Below are 17,590 nucleotides of genomic sequence, written 5' to 3' on the forward strand. Positions count from 1 at the left end.
TAATTCTTAGTTTTGCGAGTCCCTCTAGGCTATATGAATTTCATTATTTGTTGAGGTAGACTCTGATGGATTTTGAAGCAATGGGACAAAAAAAATCACTTGCAGTTAGCTTAGTGTTCCAGCATTTTGTGGGTTTGTGAAGCAATGATAAGCAATATTCACACCATGGTTGTTAACAAAATATACATATATTTTTTAATTCAGTTACGCATTAAAATATCATATTGTATGCCACAGATTAGCATCTCCACCATTTGTTGTGTAGTTTCTTGCAGACGACTTCCTTACCTCTTGTTTATGCGTTTGTCTTTGACAGAGCTTGATCTCCTGTTGATCTCCTGTGTGTTGTACATTCAAATGACAAACATTTTCACAGCATTGCATTGAAGAGTTATTACTGTTCATATATAAAATCACAACATACCGCCAAATAGCGATGGCTCTTTCCCAAATCATTAGCATTTCGCTAGCAAAAATCAATATAAAAAGTAATTGAAAGACAAAAATTCACAAAGGTGAAATTTCAGTCAGGACCACTTTAGTCACAAGATAAAACCACGTATTACAACAAATGGTAATACAGTTATGGTTGGCGATGATGGCCCTGCTCTAGCAGCTCCCTGCTTACCCAGCAAGCATGCTGAAGGTATAGCAGGGGCGCCATGCAAATCCCTCCATGGGTGTAGACAGAGCACAGCCAGCAACACTCAGCAGTGTTGATATATTTTATTTCATGGAACAAAACATAGCTTCTTTGTAGCAGGTAACTTTACAGCCTACAAAATTACATCAGACTTAGTTCGGTTATCCATTGCCAGAACAATATTATGTAGACACGCCCCCCTACATGCACTGAAATTCATGCAAATATCTTCCTAATGGCACAAGTCTTTAAAAAGATCACCACAAGGGAAGACATTACAATAAATGAAATTAACTATAGTGCTTATAATTTCATGTAGAAAAACATTCTCAACTATTATTTTACATAGTTACATACTTGACTTATATTGAGGTGGGTGGAAGTCCTTTCCCAGGACTTCTGTGATTATCTTGTTACCTCTCAGTTTGTTTTTTTGACACAATTGGTCTAGTAAGATTTTGCTACCCTGAATTCATCTTTTTTATGGTTGTGCAGTTGGCTGGCAACAGAAACAGAAAGATATTGCAGTAACAACACTGACTATGTTTTATGTTTCATTGAAACTCAAAATTGAGTTGTAGATGAAGCAGAGTGGGGTTCAACAAACATTACTGGCAATGGTGAGAATCCCTTCCCTTTTTGATACAACAACTTTGTAAAATAATTCCGTCTTCCTAGCATTTTGTGACCCTGAATCAAGTCACTTTTCATGGTCGTGCAGTTGGCTGACAACAGAAACAGAAAGATATGTCAACAACAAATTGTACTATGTTACACTTTTTACTGAAACTCAAAATAAGGGATGACAGACTTCTTTAGAGAAGGAAAGTGGGCTTCTTTCATTCTTCTTAACATTACTGGCAATGGTGAGAACCTCTTTCTCTTTCTTTCTTCCCCTCGCTTCCGGGTTGGAACTCCACTCCGTTTCTCTTCATACACGCATGCGCCTGGCCAGCAGAAGTGGGAGGGGCTAGGAGAGGGGCCGACCGACGCTGGGCAGAATGTGTGTGTGTGTGTGTGTGTTTGCGTTCGCCACAACGTAGCAGCAAATGTGTCTCCTCTCAGCAAAGACACACACACTAAACGTGAGACGTGCTAATAAACGGTTGTTTCGGCATTTAAAGTTTTGCTTTTGTTTTTAAGATTTCTTCGATGTTATATTCTGTATTTTAACAACATTCCGCCTGTAAAACGCAAATATTTACTAGCCAAGAGCAGCTGGCTTCGTTTCTGATCTAAAGAGGGTGTCCGCTTCCCCTCCCCTCGATGAAGCGTTGCGATGCCCTCTGATTTTATATCCCTCCTTAGCTCGGATCTCGACCTTAATTCCCCTAAATCCCTATACTCAAAAGGTAAGATTTTGCTAAATAAGGGTTACGATGGCGGCACTAACACGTTTTGTCCTGGTTTAGTCAGAACTAACGTGAATGTCAAGATAGCTCACGTTAAGCTGCTAGCTAGCACTAGTTAGCTTTCTTTTCCACTGCCAGCCAGTGTAGCTAACGTTAGCAGAGTTAGTTAGCTACATTTGGCTTGCCCATTGAGGCTGGCTGGTTGGCTAGCTGTACTCTTGTCGCATGCGTGGACAAGCTATGTGTACAAGCTGGTAGTTATTAATGAAAGTAGATTTGAGTGAGACAGGTTATTGTTTTGTCCAGGTGCTGGCTAACGTTATGTTTGGTACTACAGACTAGTAGCTAGCCAGATCTCCTACAACTACGTGAGGTCACTCCAGCCACCACACTACATTGTTTAGTGGTTTACTTTAGTCCTCGTGGGATTCTGCAGAGGTGTGGGTATGCATGTGTTTATCGCGAGAGAGAGAAAAGTCTTGCGTGTGTGTTGTTTTGTTAATCCTCCTTGTCTAGCTCTGTCAAGTGACAGTCTCCTGTTGTTTTGGTTCATTGATGGAATGGGTCCAGAAATATCTTCCTCACCTTTCTCTAGTTTCAGAGAAAGAATGCAGTTAATGGCCCTTCATACTTCATAGCTCGGAGCATGGCACTCACACTGCCAGGGTGAAGAGTAATCCCACCGGGCCCACCAATGCCAAAATGTACTCACTCATGGCACTGTAATGCGCTTTGGACATGTGTCCACCAACTGTTCTGTTATTATTAGGGAATTGTTACTGCATCATCTAGCAGCTAACCCAGAACACACACTCTTATGGTCAGAGGTTAGTGGGTGGCACTCACTCATACAGCAGCCCTTCCTCTTCAGTCTCTGCTACATCCCACCACTTGCCTAGTTAGTTAAAGATGATACGGAAGGTGTCACTTTCCACGATATTTACCAGTGTGTCACCTCCATGTGCAGAGATAATTTCTCTGAATCCGGTACTCAACACTGACAACTAACATTATGCCATTGCTTATTCATGAGTAGGCCTTGTGTATCATGTTGTGTTGTCATGCGCTGGTCTTTTAGTGGTGCAGTAACCTGCTTCACAAGAATTTATGTTGCATTGTGGTTGGAACTGGGTCTCCTCTGCTGCTTAATTCCCCTCCTAGACTTAATTTTAGTTTACATGTTGACTCCTAGTGGTTGACCAATAGCATGTGCATGCACAACCACAGTCCAGTCAGTTCAGCCTTCACCTGCCGTCTGACCCGCTGGTACCACATCTGTCTGGCTGCTGTGTGTAGGGTGCTCATGAGCCAGCAGTAAGCATTGTTCTGTGACCCTGAAATGCTCAGTTGAGCTTGCCATATGGTCACACTGTATCACATGGTGACTGTTTATTTATATCTCAGTAATTGGGTGTGCGCTTGTGTGGGGGTGGGGTGGCAGACTTGCTCATCAAACATCTCCAGTGGGACACCTCATCTATATCAGGCTAGAAGTGAGAGAATGGACAGCAGGCCAAGTTAGCCTACATCTGGGCCTGCTAGTGTACATCTTTCACCATCTAGTTTGAAGGTCAATAAATTGTGATGCTGAGCAAGAGCAGTGTGCGGGATCTTCTTTTCTCAACACCATCTAGTTTGAGCCATGATGGCAGGATTGTCACCTAAGTGGATTGCAAAAAGCAAATAGATTGAGTTAGTGAAGAATAATAAAAAAGAAAAACTTAACTTTATTGTCATCATGTCTATGTCTTTTTATTCAGGCCCCTCTTCGGACAGCAGTTAATTTCAAGCTAGGTTGAATACCGTAAAGTTAATTACATACAGCATGCATTGCAAAATTATTTGGGGAAATGAAAACTAGATGTAGACAGCAGTAAACTCTAACTGACGCCAATGTTCTCCTTTAAACATCTCATCTACATAAGCACGCCCATGGAGAAGCGAAACTAAAAATCAGTTTGCCATTCTGTGTTAGTTTCAAGGGAAACAGAGATGGTGTAAATAGCCAAAAATGGCATTCTTTGTGGTTTGAGAGCAGTGAGTAGCTCTTTGTCTGTACTCTGGCTTGAGCATATCATATGTGTCCAACAAGAGTGTAATCAAATCAGCCATTGTTGGGCACTGAGATACATTCTTGGCTTGCATATTTTTTCATTTGCAACAAAAACATAGCATAGCAAAACATAGAATTGTCTATTCATCTGTCATCCCCCATCAAAGCCCCAGGCCAGCTGCAAAGAATAAAAATGGACCGGTGGGCTTGCCACTTGGCAAAACTTTTAAGGCATGTGTAATGTGAGCAGTGCATAACTATGTGGTGAGGTAATTGAATTGTTATAAGTGTAGGCTAAAGTCAGTGTTTTTTCAGCTAGTGGGTTACAGCCCACTTTTGCGGACACACTCTGACAAGGTTGTAGAGCTGTGTACATAAGCCCATTTAAAATGCCATCTGACTTCTATTATAGCAAGTAGGCACCAAAACTTAAATCACATCAAGCTATTTCAGGAATATTATCAGTGTCCAATATTCATTTGTGATCTTGGGATTTGGCAAGTTAAACATGTATTTCTTTTTAACTTAATTACATTTTAGTCATATGAAAATAGAGGTCACTTTACCTCTTGAACGTACTCTATACATGTAGGCCTATAGTGTATATGAGGTCTTGTTTTTGTAATGTCTCATTTGTTGTCGGTGTCTTTGCCATCTTTGACTTGATGTAAATTTGAGGTTCAGCTGTTGTGAATTCTCTACTTTCCATCTATTCAAATCGCCCAGTGCTGAGCAGGATGGGACAGTGTGTGTGTGGGCAGAAACTAGAGGGAGTTAGAATGTAGTGTAAAAATCAGAGTGAAAAGAAATTGTGTGGCAGGTCGCTGTGCTGGGGCTGCTATGCTGTGTGACCTGCGAGTGGTCAGAGAGTGACTCAGTCAGGACTGAGGTCATGTCGGGTTCTCAGTCAACCCCGAATACATCCATGCACAAAGACTCACTTTCTCCACACCGTGAACAAAGCACAACGGACAGAGATGGAGGGTTCCCATGGTTCTTGTGCGCACTTCGCTCTCTCCCAGACGACCACATAAAAGGTTATGATATGGGCCAAGTTTGCCAAGGCTTGATAGAGATCTTTTGTTTAGCCTTCTATATTGTTTTGAAAACAGCCTGTTCCGGTCGGCCTGGTTTAAGACACTTGGTGCTTCTGTTGTAATATTTCAGTTTCTCGCCTCTCTACAGCTCTCTGAACTTGTGCCCAGCGTAGTTTTTGTGTGGACTGCGGCGACTTTGTGTTGTCTCTTCCTCAACAGCATCGTTAACGTCACAGAAGTGAGAGATCATGTGTCTGTCAGTCTCACCATTCTGCTGGTGCTAAGTCATAGCTGAGTATCAGATGACTGCTACACATGCTGGGTGCTGCTGATGCACAGCTGAAATATCCATGTCAGGGTGTCGATAGGCCCCTGTTTCTTAGCAACCGAACTATCTAATGGTGTGTTTATCTACCATCAGTGGTGGTTTCTTCTAGTGAAGCTGTGGTGTTTGGTTATAGTCTACTGGGAATCCTGCTCCCATCAAGGATCAAGGAATGTCTCCTTGGGTTTTATTTTACTCAACCCCATGGGGGGCTGCTTTCAATTATCATTAGATACCCTGTGCTATGTCTGTGTTTACTATAGAATTTTTTGTAGATGTGGGGGTTAATTTTGGTGATGAGACCCAGGTTTGCTTCTGGGCCCATTCCAGGATCAAGTCCAGTAAGTTTTACAGTTAAGAATGGCTTTTATTTGTGTATTTATATCATGATATATGATATACAATTGTGCTGAAATTGGTGTCAGAGGGGCTATGCCTTATTTATATTATCACAGTTTCATTGTGGGGGGGCACTATAGCGACATTACCATGTACGTAGAGTGGACAACCTTTTCTAGTTATTTTGTCCAGCAGTAAACAATATTCTGATTTATGTTTTTCTCAACCTAATTTATGTTGTTCCCTTCTTCCGCATCCTCTATGGCAGAGTCGGTATATGACCTCCTCCCCAAAGAGCTCCAGCTCCAGCCCTCGTCCGCCCAGACAGACCCACCCACCATGAGCCAGAAGAGTGGGGGAGAGGCGGGGCCGCCCCCCTCTGCAGCCCTGGCCTCAGGTGAGCTGCCTACGCACCACACTAACACCATGATCTGGGATCAGCTTCCCCTTGCCAAGCCATTCCCCAAAACAACAGGGGTGGCAGTGATAATACGGCCTTGCATCAGTGTCTAGGGGCAACTTCACCCTTTCACTAGTTACAGTTGCATTCTGGGACTGTGAATATTTTTGACTGTAGATAATATACCTCAGCTAAGGTATTGAATGCTGCGGGCATGACAAGATGCAGTCATACCAGATTTTAATTGGGTATATGCAGTGTAGCCTGATGCAGATCCCTTTGAGTCTTACCTTAAATGATCAGTCATCTTGTACATCCACCATGTTATGGGATGGAATTGCATTTTGGAAATATTAGTTATTTGTTGTTGTCAGGACATGACGCATGTTGCTTCATTTCAGCAAAGCAAATAGAAGAAGTAGAAGCATCCCCTAAGCACATCTCTGTGTAGGCCTCAATATAGCCTCTATTTAGGTTTTGCTTTTAAATGCTTTAACAAGAGAATGTGCCCAAAGCAGCAAGAAATGTACATTCCTCACTCACACCCTCTCTGACACATTTACACACTCACACCATTCTAGGTCATCAGATAGGTGTTTGAGGTTTGCAACTGTTTGAACTTTGTAGCTGAATGAGTAATCTACTTCCATCTTTAAAAGGAGCTGACAAATTCAGAAACGATGCAGGTTCTGTCTTCCTCTGAAACAAAGAAGTTGCCCCTAGCCATTGGTAGACTGTCTTTTAAACATAATTTAGAAAAAAAGGAAATATGGTCTGATCTTAGATCATGGTTCAGGGCAGTCAACATCGTGAAGGATTCTTCTCTTGAGTTCCATCTAGAGAGCAAACTAACTGGTCAACAGTCAAGTTGGAGAGAGCGCTTTTGTTAACGCTACCTTTTCACTATCCTGTCTGACCCAGCTGGCCCTAAGCACTGCTGATCAAACGCATGACAACTGTAATGTCCTTCAGATCATCATTAACCAACTACACTTGCTTCAAAGTGTCTATAAATGATCAACTTCAAAAGTTACTCCTTCCTTCAGTATGTTAACTCATCCAATTTACTGATTGACAGAAGTTGAGTCTTGAATCATCAGCTCTCTTGTTGCTCATTGGCTGTCTCGTTTTTATTGCAGGAAGTTCCCTCTGAGGCAGGGAGTGTCTGCATATAAAATGGTCTGCAGTTCACTGCTCCATAGGTCAGAGGCTTGTTTATTCTGTCTCCATGGCTACGCTCAGTCCCAACCAAATCTTCCAATTGGCATGCGCAAACTATTGTATACTACTGAATGCACATTGCACAAACTACTGTAACCCGGCAAATTTAATTTGGCGCCACATTACCAGCTTGCAAATTTGGCTGTACAAGAAAGTTTGACCAGATTTTGTTATTTTTCTTTCTGGCAATGTGTATGTAACAATTTGTAGCTTGCTTTTGTTTTTGTAAACAAAGCATGTCAGTTTTGTCACATTGATTTTAATTGTAGGAATCAAAACAATGTGGGGCCTATAGTACCCTTCTCAACTTTAACTTCAGAATATTTGATCAATGCTCGAGAGCTCTCGCATGCACAGTGAGGGCATATAACAGAAGTCCATTGAAATTAGAGTTGGGAAGAGGGGAAATCAGGGCAAATCATGCACAAATTCAGCTGCTTGAATGGGACTGCTAGCCTGCTCTGTGCTGAACATCTGCACTAACTCTGTTATTTGTATATACTACAGATGCCACCTCTTCCACCTCCAGCCCCTCTGCCTCTTCCTCCCTGGCCATGGGAGTCCCGTGCTCTGGTCCCTCCACAGGCCCCTCTACCTCAGCCTCAGACCACCTCAAGGCTCCCCAACATCTTCACACCAGTGGAGGTGATGGAGCTGGAGCCTCAGAGATGCACGGTGCGGAGGGCGCTCTGCCTGCCCCAGGTAGAGGCAACAGTGGAGCAAACACTGCAGCAGGAGACGTAGGGTCAGGAGTGTTACCAGGGTTAGGAGTACAGCAGCCTCAGAATACCCCATCAAAACGGAGGCCTGTGTTGAGCATCTCCCCACCCCCCGAGGACCTACTTGACGACAGCCAGATGTCTTGCCAAGAGGAACCTCCCCCTTCTGGCCCACAAGGTCCAGACTCGGAGCACAGCAGCAGCATGTGGGCCGACGACTCTGCCTCCAATTTCAGCTTGATCAGCTCCAGCTCGTATAACGACAACACCGAGGTCCCGCGAAAGTCCAGAAAACGCACCCCTCGCCAGCGACCTGGCCCCAAGCCTGCTCCTCCAGAGGACAGCATGGACGTGTTTGATGCCGATAGCGCCAAGGCCCCTCACTTTGTCCTGTCCCAGCTGGGCCCAGACAAGACCAGCCCCAAAGCCAGGTGGGGGTGACCCTTATCGAATGCACATTTTATCAGCCTTTCGACTCAGACCTCCCCTGTCCCCCTGCTGGGATACATTTAATGTCATTTAATTTTGTTTCCTTTAGGGTAATTGAATTTGTGGAAGTCATATTAATGCCATCATGTGATGTTTGTTGCTGTGCAGCTCTCTGGAGTCAGGGACTCTGGTGAAGGGCGGGCCGCTGTCTGGTCAGTACCCCCAGAGGAGTGATGGGAAGGAGCTAAAGATCCTGGTCCAGCCAGAGACCCAGCACAGAGCCCGCTACCTGACGGAGGGCAGCCGAGGCTCTGTCAAAGACCGCACACAGCAAGGCTTTCCCACTGTCAAGGTTTGAGAAAGACATACACAGGCAGCCAAGTTTGAACAAATTTCCTCTTTAACGGTGTAATGTTTTGTATTACTTGTCATGGTCAAGTCAAGTATTTTACACAAGATGAATTGTGTTTTTGTCCCCAGTTGGAGGGTGTGAGTGAGCCGGTTGTGCTGCAGGTGTTTGTAGCCAACGATGCAGGCAGAGTAAAGCCTCACGGTTTCTATCAGGCATGTAGAGTGACGGGACGCAACACCACAGCCTGCAAGGAAGTAGACATAGAGGGCACCACCGTTATTGAGATCCCACTGGAGCCCACCAATGACATGACACTCGCGTAAGGGGCCATCTTTTTTATTGGGGGCGTGTTAGTAGTTATGTACATGTGACTGTGTTGATGTGAGAGGAGTAGTTTGTGTGCTCTGTTATATATGCCCAATGTCACCTATGACTGTCTTGTGTCTCTACAGTGTGGATTGCGTAGGAATATTGAAGCTGCGTAATGCGGACGTGGAGGCCCGTATCGGTGTGGCCGGGTCCAAGAAGAAGAGCACCCGTGCCAGGCTGGCCTTCAGGGTCAGCATCCCCCAACCCGATGGCTCAGTCCTCACTCTACAGACCCCATCATCACCCATCCTCTGCAGTGAGTAGCCCAGTGCAACATGTAGTTATCAGAATGGTCACAAAGCTTAAAATGTATTAAGTTAAAGCTACAAACTTATTTTACCCATCTGATTCTCTCCCACCTGAATGAACTCCTGATATTTTTCTTCGGAACACACATCTCATTGCATTGCATCCCACGTCTGTGAAGATGTTTGTCATGTGTGATATGCAATGTGTGATATATCTTAGCAACCATTCAATTTGAAGTAGTCATAAACAAAAGCCAGACTGCTTAGTTGGGCCCTTAGACTTAAATGAGCACACATCTGCACACCAAATGGTCAAAAGAAGCTGTTATGAGGGTATGGCCTATCACAAAATTGGCCATAAGACAATGACAGCTTGTCCAATTAGCATGAGACCTGGTACATGTGTAAACTATTGGTAAGGACCTGGGGCAGGATTTTATCCCACTTTAGCACGTCCCCTTCACTTCTTCTCTTCCTTCAGATAAGCTTTCTGGTCATGATTTTTTTTAAACAGGAACAAGTATTCCTTTTGCACTTCTGTGTCAGGGCAGGTGGTTGGGGGAATGGAACTGAAAATATAATGTCCCTCTCAACAGAGCAGGCATATAGAGCACCATAAGCAGGACAAGCGGCGCTAATAATCCAGTAATGATAGTATTATACGCTGATTTGGATGAAATATAAAATGGATAGAAATGTTCCCTTGCCTTGCTTAAGCCCACCAATAGAGTTGTCACAAAGGCAAACGTTTGTCTATCAATACGGTCGATTGAATTTCATGAAATTTGGTATATGTACTCTAGAGACACGTATTTGTCAAAAACATGTTTTTTGTTTGACTGGTAAGCGATACTATGCGTTGTCAGTGCTTAGCGGTTGGCAGGCACATGGGATATTGCCCTCCCTTCATCGCACTATTGCGCAGCAGCATTTTATTCCTTGGATTCGTCTGTCTCTCTCCAGCTCAACCAGCGGGGGTGCCAGAGATCCTGAAGAAAAGCCTTCACAGCTGCTCAGTGAGAGGAGGGGAGGAAGTATTCATCATAGGAAAAAACTTCCTCAAAGGAACCAAAGTCATTTTCCAGGAGAACATCGCAGGTGCTGTAGCCAGCTTGGCAGTTTTTCTCACTTATGGTATCCCAGTTATGGATATGTCTTTCTGCATGTAAAGTTCTGGTGGATAGAGGAATTAAAATCTTTTTTTCTGTCATTGCTAGATGATAGTTCCTGGCAAGCTGAGGCAAAGATTGACATGGACCTATTCCATCAGGTAAATGTAACTGATTGACATGTACACTCCACTGTTCCTCCTTGCACTATATAAACTGCTGAACACCAAACCTTTCTGCTTCCCATGAGCATGATCTCCATGAGATTTTCGTATAAAATTTGATTTCTCTTTTGGGCCCCTCCTAAGCTCTCTGCTCTGTTTTCCAGAACCATTTGATAGTGACAGTCCCTCCGTTCCATAACCTATCAGTCACCTCTCCCGTTTCTGTGGGAATCTTTGTGATGACCAATGCTGGTAGATCACATGATGCCCAGCCATTCACCTACACTCCAGACTCAGGTATACCCACTAGCTTTAGTGCAGAGGTTATCTAGTTTGTCTGTTTACAAGCAACAGGGAGTATTCTCTTTGGAATGTGAGGCCTATTCCGTAATTCAAGAGGTATAGATGGGGCTGCATATGGCTAAAATGATAATGAAAATGATAATTATTTTGCTACATGTTCTGATCATGATAATTACTCACATTTATGAGTCTTGATGATTTTAGGGGGAAAAAATACTTTTTGCTATTTAAATCAACATCTTGACTATTTTCAACTACAGTGGACAATCTGGATGAAATTAAATGTTTCAATATGTGTTGTGGAAACTTAAATTACAATATAGGATCATAGATGATGAATTGTGCAGCCCTAGGTATAGACTAGGTATGGTGCATAATCCTCTCACAGACATTTTTTGGTCCTGTGTTTCCATTCTCACCCTCAGTGGATAATTCACTCGGCCTGGCAGTAAAAACAGAGGGACTATCCCTGGTCAAGACATGTATGTTTGATGGCCAGATCAAATCTATGACTTCTGACCCATCTGATTCCTCTGGTCAACCATCTAAACGGCAAGAGGTCACACCAATGGAAGTGTCTATCAATCCACCACCCACAGATGTCTTCAAGGTAGGAAACTGTTATTTTCATGTCAAGAATGATAAAATAAATAAAAAATATCTTCTTCAGTATTTCAATCTATGAAATTTTTCTTGCTCTTTTTCCTCAGCCGTCCCCAGACCCTCTGGTCTCAGTGCAGCAGACCCTGGAGCTTAACTCTAGTCCTCACCCAGGTGGAGAGTCCTTTCCGAGCCCCATACCTCTACAACCTGAGGATGTGGAGCTTCCCCAGGCTCCTCCTGTCTTCCCTACCCTAGAGCCCCTCAGCACTATACAAAAGCAAGACATTGCCCCCACAACCTCCTTCCCTGTATCAGGGGACACCACCATCCCTCCTATACCTCCAGAAGTCCCTCAACAATTCCTTAGAGACCCCCAGGAGAGTCTTCCTCCAGAGAGTTCCAGTAGTGGTGGTGGGGTCGTGGTTGTGGCCATGCCCCAGATGGCAGCCCCCTCTCAACCCCAGCCACAACAGTCCCAAGTTCCCCTGTTCCCCCAGGAAGAGGTTGCCCAGTTGGAGAGGGCAGTTAGGGAGCTGCAGGCTGGAAGCAACACCACACTCCAGCAGGTCTTGGAGGCAGCTGTGGCTCAGCAGCAGCTGAACTCTGTGCTGTACAACCCCACGCCCTCTGCTGAATCCCTGCAGCAACACGTCCAAGAAAACATGAACAGTCTGAGACTGGGAACCACAGAGAACTCATTAACTACACAACAGCAGCTACAGATACAACAGCAGCAGCAGATACAACAGCAGCAGCAGATACAACAGCAGCAACAGATACAACAGCAGCAGCAAATACAACAACAACAACAACAACAGCAGCAGCAGCAGCAGCAACAGCAAATACAGCAACAGTTTCAGCAGCATCAACAACTGCAGCAACAACAGCAAATCCTTGACAACCTACAACATCAACAACAACAGCAACATCTACAGCAGCAACAGCAGCAGGTCCTTGGCAACATGCAGATCCAACAACAACTTCTGCTACAGCCACAGGACCAACAGCAACTGCAGCAGCAACAGCAGCAAATCATGGAGAACATACAACAGCAGCAACAGCAGTTACAACAACAGCAGTTGCAACAAAATCAGCAGCAGCAAGTCCTCAACAACATCCAACTTCAGGATCAGCAACAACAAAATCAAATACTTACCAACTTACAACAACATCAGCTGCAGCAGCACCAGCAACAGCAACAACAACAAAATCAAGCATTGAGCAACCTACAACAGCAGCAACAGTTGCAAGAGCAGCAAGTCTTGGAGAACCTCCAACAGCAGCTTCAGGCTGAGCTGCTCCAGCCCCAGATCCACTCCGCCCCCCAGGCACAGCAGCCCGTCTCCCTCCTGCAGCAGGCTGGGGAGCTGCTCACCATCCAGACCAGCTTCCCACCACAGCCTCCATCCCACACCTCTCCCCCACAACAGCTCTTCCAGTCCCCCAGACCTCTTGCAGACACCCAAGGCTCTCAACAGCAGGTACAGGCTGCCCTGCTCCAGAATACATTGACTGTTCTGAATACACTGACGGTCCCAAACCCTCAGCCTCAACAGCAGCAACAGCAGCAGCTGGCATTCCTCTCTTCCATGGAGACGTCTGCCAGTGAGCCTCAGTCTGTTTCTATGTTTCAGAACCAACCCCAAGCCCAGCTTTCCCAAATGCAGCAGCAGAGCACCCCCATGGAGCAGCAACAGTCTCCACAGCAGAACCAACAACAACAGGCACAACAGCTTCCAATGGGCCAGCAGAGCTCCCTGTTCCAAAGCATCCCCAGCCACTCACAGGCTAACCCTCTCCCCCAGAGCCAGCTCTCTCAGCCCCAACAGACCAGTCTGCTCCTCTGTACCACAGACCTTAACCCCCAGGCTCTTCCCCCAGCACTACTCTTCAGCACTCAGACCCAAGGCCCTTCCTCTATGGGCAGCATCGGGGTCGGGGTTGGGATCCCCCAGCCAGACCCAGCAGAGCCCATGTCCTTCCAGGACCAGAGTTCTTCAGGCAGCGCTTCTGCGTCCAGTGAACCCCGGCAACCGAACCTATTCCAGGAACAGCAGCCAATGCAGGTGGGCCCCAGCTCCAGCAGTGTCCCAAGCAGTCAACCTGTGGAGCTGTTCCTGCCACAGACCTCTCTATCTGGCCTGCAGAGTACTATTGGCACACAGGAGCTGAGCAGCCAGGCTGCAGCCCCTGGCACAACCATCTTTGTGGTGCAGGGTGGTGTCGGTGTGGTAGCCAACCCTGGCCAGCAGCCCCCCGAGCAGCTTTTCCAGACAACAGTGAGTGGGAGTGTGGCACCACAGGGACAGGCCAACCTGTTTGTGTTTGGCATCCAGAATGGTAAGATGATTTGGTCTTCTTCACGTCTGAAGTACAGCAAATATGAAAGTGTTGAGAGTGTTGAAGGGTGCTTTACAGTGAGTGCATGAGTGCTACCTTTTTAGCATGGGTGGTGGGAATTAAATCCCTAACCCTGGCAGTGTTGGTGCCATGCTCTACCCATGCTCTACCCATTGAGTTATACAGCAGCTATACATGTCTGAATGTTCCTTGAGTTGTTCCAATGCCATAATTGTTTACCTACTCGTTCTTAACAGTGGAATATCTCCATCTTCTCTTTCTCTCAGACTCACCCCAGCTGTTGACTCCCTCTGGACCCGCCCTGTCAGCCCAGAGCCAGACCCAGAACCCCAGTCACATGCAGCCTCTCCTGGACCAGCCCATGGCCCAGACTGGGCCCCCAATGCAGACCACCATACACAGCAGCTTACAGAACACCCTTCAGGCACAAATGCAATCCAGCTTAGGGAGCGCCTTGCAGACCAACCTACAGAACGCCATGCAGACAAACACACAAACTGCTCTGCAGTCCAGTTTACAGGCAGCCATAGAAACAAGCCTGCCAACCCCAATGCAGACCAATCTACCGACACAGATACAGAGCAGCTTACAGAATACATTGCAGGCATCGATATCTGCCTCCTCCAACATGGATAAAATTGAGGACCTGCTGGAGAGCCTGCAGAAGCAGTGATAAATACTGACACCACATGGGCACTGAGGAGAGTGAGTGATATGTATCCCAGAGTTTTACATCCCAAGATCCACAGACACAGATTGGAGTTGAGTGGTTTTCTCTGCCAATGCCACAATACTCTCAAAAATTCTGAACATTTAAGAATCAAATGCCCCTTTTACTCAAAACCCACAATATGAGCTCATGTAACTCCTGTTTTGGTGGATATTTATCATTGATTATAGCCCATGTACAACCAACTTTTGTTGAATTGATGAATCCTCCTTTGTTGAGTTATTACCCCTCTTGCAGGATCAGAGAGGCCTGTAATAACTGCTTCATCAATCAGTCTCACATATGCAGTGTTTGTTTTCAGAGTGTTTAATAATGTGAGCCTAAGAGATAATGTGAGGAGTGACCAGGTTTGGTGGAGAGGAGGAAAAACTGGAAAGGGATAAAGAATGTCAGAGCCACAGGGAAAAACGGTGAGGAGACGGATATGAGATTGTGAGGCTGAAAGAGCGGACAGAGTAGAAGAAAATGGCCTGCTATGGATCGGGTATCAGATTGCACATGTGTGTCAGATGTCAGATATGATGAGTCGTGTGACTTGGCCGCTCGTTTTGGCACCTCCCAGTGTTTTCATATGTTTATTACTCATCACTGGGTTCGCAGAAGCTTTCTTGGTTAACTTTTAAGAAGCATTCAACTATGTAGTGTGTGTATCTTTTTTTTTTTTTTAAGGAGTTGGTAACTTTTACCAATTCAATGTGGATAGAAAGAAACTTTCCACTAGTGAAAATGAAGCGTTGTGTGGTTTTATAAACATTTTATCTTAAGCACTTTATAACCTCTTTTGTGTAACCAGCTAATCCTTATATCCGTCCACAGCTCTCTATTGACCCAACTGATTTGTACTTGGAAACGTCCATTTAAAAAAACAAAAACATAGAAGAAGAAAACACAAAGCGTTCGTCTTTGTATGGGTAAATATTTTAAACATCTTTACGGAGCATTTTTACATTTTCTCATGTCACTATATTTTTAGGGTCATAGATAACTTTGTATAGAATGTCTGTTCACTGTTGAATCCCTCTATGTATTCAATCTCAGTGGTCCAGTCAAGTCTGTCAAAAAAAACAACCATTCCCACAAAAGCATTGATTGTCATTATTCAGTGTGTTGGAGTGGTAAGGTGAGTAGGCCTTTGTGTTTTGCACTCTGACGAAACATCTAAAATATTGATTTATTAGTTGAATGAAGGATTTGCGTTCTATTGCTATTTGTACTATTTACTGTACAATCTGTCACTTGAGACTGTTTTACCTTGTGTTGTTTTAGATATTTAAGTTTTTTGTCTCAGTGTTGGTACGGTGTGCAGGCCGGCGCCATGTGAAGTTGGCACCAGTACCCGTCCCTTGTGTTGTTAACAGGGGCTCACTGGTAAAATGAAATCTCTGTTACATAGAGGCCGCCATTTTGATTCTATCTATGGTGCTATGTACAGGAGTGATGGGCACTTCTGATGTGATATTAATACTTACAGTTTCTACTCATATCGATAGTACTGACATTAATTGTTAGTTTTCAGACAGTTGTGTCTAGAGAGCGGGCTGTTGTGGCGGGGTCGGAGAGGAGTGCACCCAGGCAAACCAAAGCTCCTGTTTTGAAGTGTTGTCTTGTCTCATATTGTCCTTTCAAATGCCCTCATGATGTTTACTCATTTGTACTTATTTACTCATTTAAATTATGCAGCTCTTACATGGATAGCAGTTCAGTGTTTTGTTTTTTTAGTACAGAAATTAGAAAAGACGTGTAAAGGTACTTTGTTTTGTAGATCAGTTAATCTTGCAGTAACATTTCCACCAAATCGATACTCATTTAACTCTTCTGATATGCTGACCTACTTGTTTCTTTTTTTTTTATGCAAAGTAACACTGCTGTACTTTCCATATCTACAACAGTAGCCAATTTGACATTATCACAAGCCAATTTTATGAGAACTAATCAGCTACTAGGATAGAACTGCTCATATGCATTTGTTTACATTTTCATATTCATACTATTTTGTCCTGCAGATGTGAGTGATCCATTTTGAAGTAACTTATCTTTTTTAGAATTTCGTACCCATGAATCAAATTGTAGAGTATTTTTGTAAGACTAAACTTTTTGGTTTATGCTCATAGCACAGAATATCATTGTTGATATGTTTTCCTGAACTCAAGCGCAGGTTCATTGTCAAGTGTGTGACTGAAACTAGAAATGTAATTAAGTGGACATCAAGCAAATATGTTAGAATATAATTCTACTGCTGTTTTTAACAATGAATTTACCCATCCTGTATAACATGATAATACATGGGCTAGGTTTGTTGTGTTTTGTTACTTTTTTTTATTATTGATTAGACACATTTCACATTTGATTGAAATGTCATGCATCTCAAATGGCACCATCCATTAACTGTAGATCAGGTCAGAGCTTAGTACTGATGTTTCCAAGCATGCCATTCCTCTTGGGGGGCGGGGTTTAAGAGCACATGATGTTGCGGAAGTTGGAGCAGTTATGCCTCTTAAAGCCATACCAACACAGAAAGCCAACCTGTGACTTCAGTTTCATGAATGTAAATTTTACCTCATGGTGTGGAAAAAAAAGCTTGCTCTACATCTAACATCGGACCAATTACAGTTTTAGAGAACTTTTTTGTTTTTAGGGAGGGGGGGGGGGGGGCAACCAACTGTCATTTGTGTCACTGTACATTTGTGAGAGTGTTTTGTCTTGGGTTCTTGTCTCATTTCATGTTTCCACGTCCAGCCGTATCTAGGATGCTCAGTCTCACTCTCCAAATAGCCACTTGCATCTGAAACCACCATGTGAAATGTTGATTTAATGATGGTGATGATAGCACACA

The 17,590-nt window shown here is 44.3% G+C and overlaps 1 protein-coding gene across 1 annotated transcript; it reads left to right on the forward strand.

The window, feature by feature from the left end:
- The first annotated feature begins 1,722 nt into the window (after window positions 1–1,722).
- On the forward strand, window positions 1,723–17,370 carry nfat5a (nuclear factor of activated T cells 5a). The gene is made up of 12 exons (XM_071537621.1): window positions 1,723–1,995; window positions 6,018–6,146; window positions 7,878–8,520; window positions 8,687–8,870; window positions 8,999–9,189; window positions 9,323–9,495; window positions 10,451–10,585; window positions 10,705–10,757; window positions 10,925–11,057; window positions 11,489–11,673; window positions 11,774–14,006; window positions 14,294–17,370. Exons 1-12 carry the CDS (start codon window positions 1,923–1,925, stop codon window positions 14,698–14,700), a joined length of 4,539 nt encoding a protein of 1,512 aa, XP_071393722.1. The 5' UTR covers window positions 1,723–1,922; the 3' UTR covers window positions 14,701–17,370.
- Window positions 17,371–17,590: the final 220 nt, after the last annotated feature.

Source organism: Centroberyx affinis, unplaced genomic scaffold (assembly GCF_046629955.1).
Source record: "Centroberyx affinis isolate AG114_WGS23_722 - 3 ecotype Tasmania unplaced genomic scaffold, CSIRO-AGI_Caff_v1 ptg000189l_1, whole genome shotgun sequence".
Taxonomy (NCBI): domain Eukaryota; kingdom Metazoa; phylum Chordata; class Actinopteri; order Beryciformes; family Berycidae; genus Centroberyx; species Centroberyx affinis.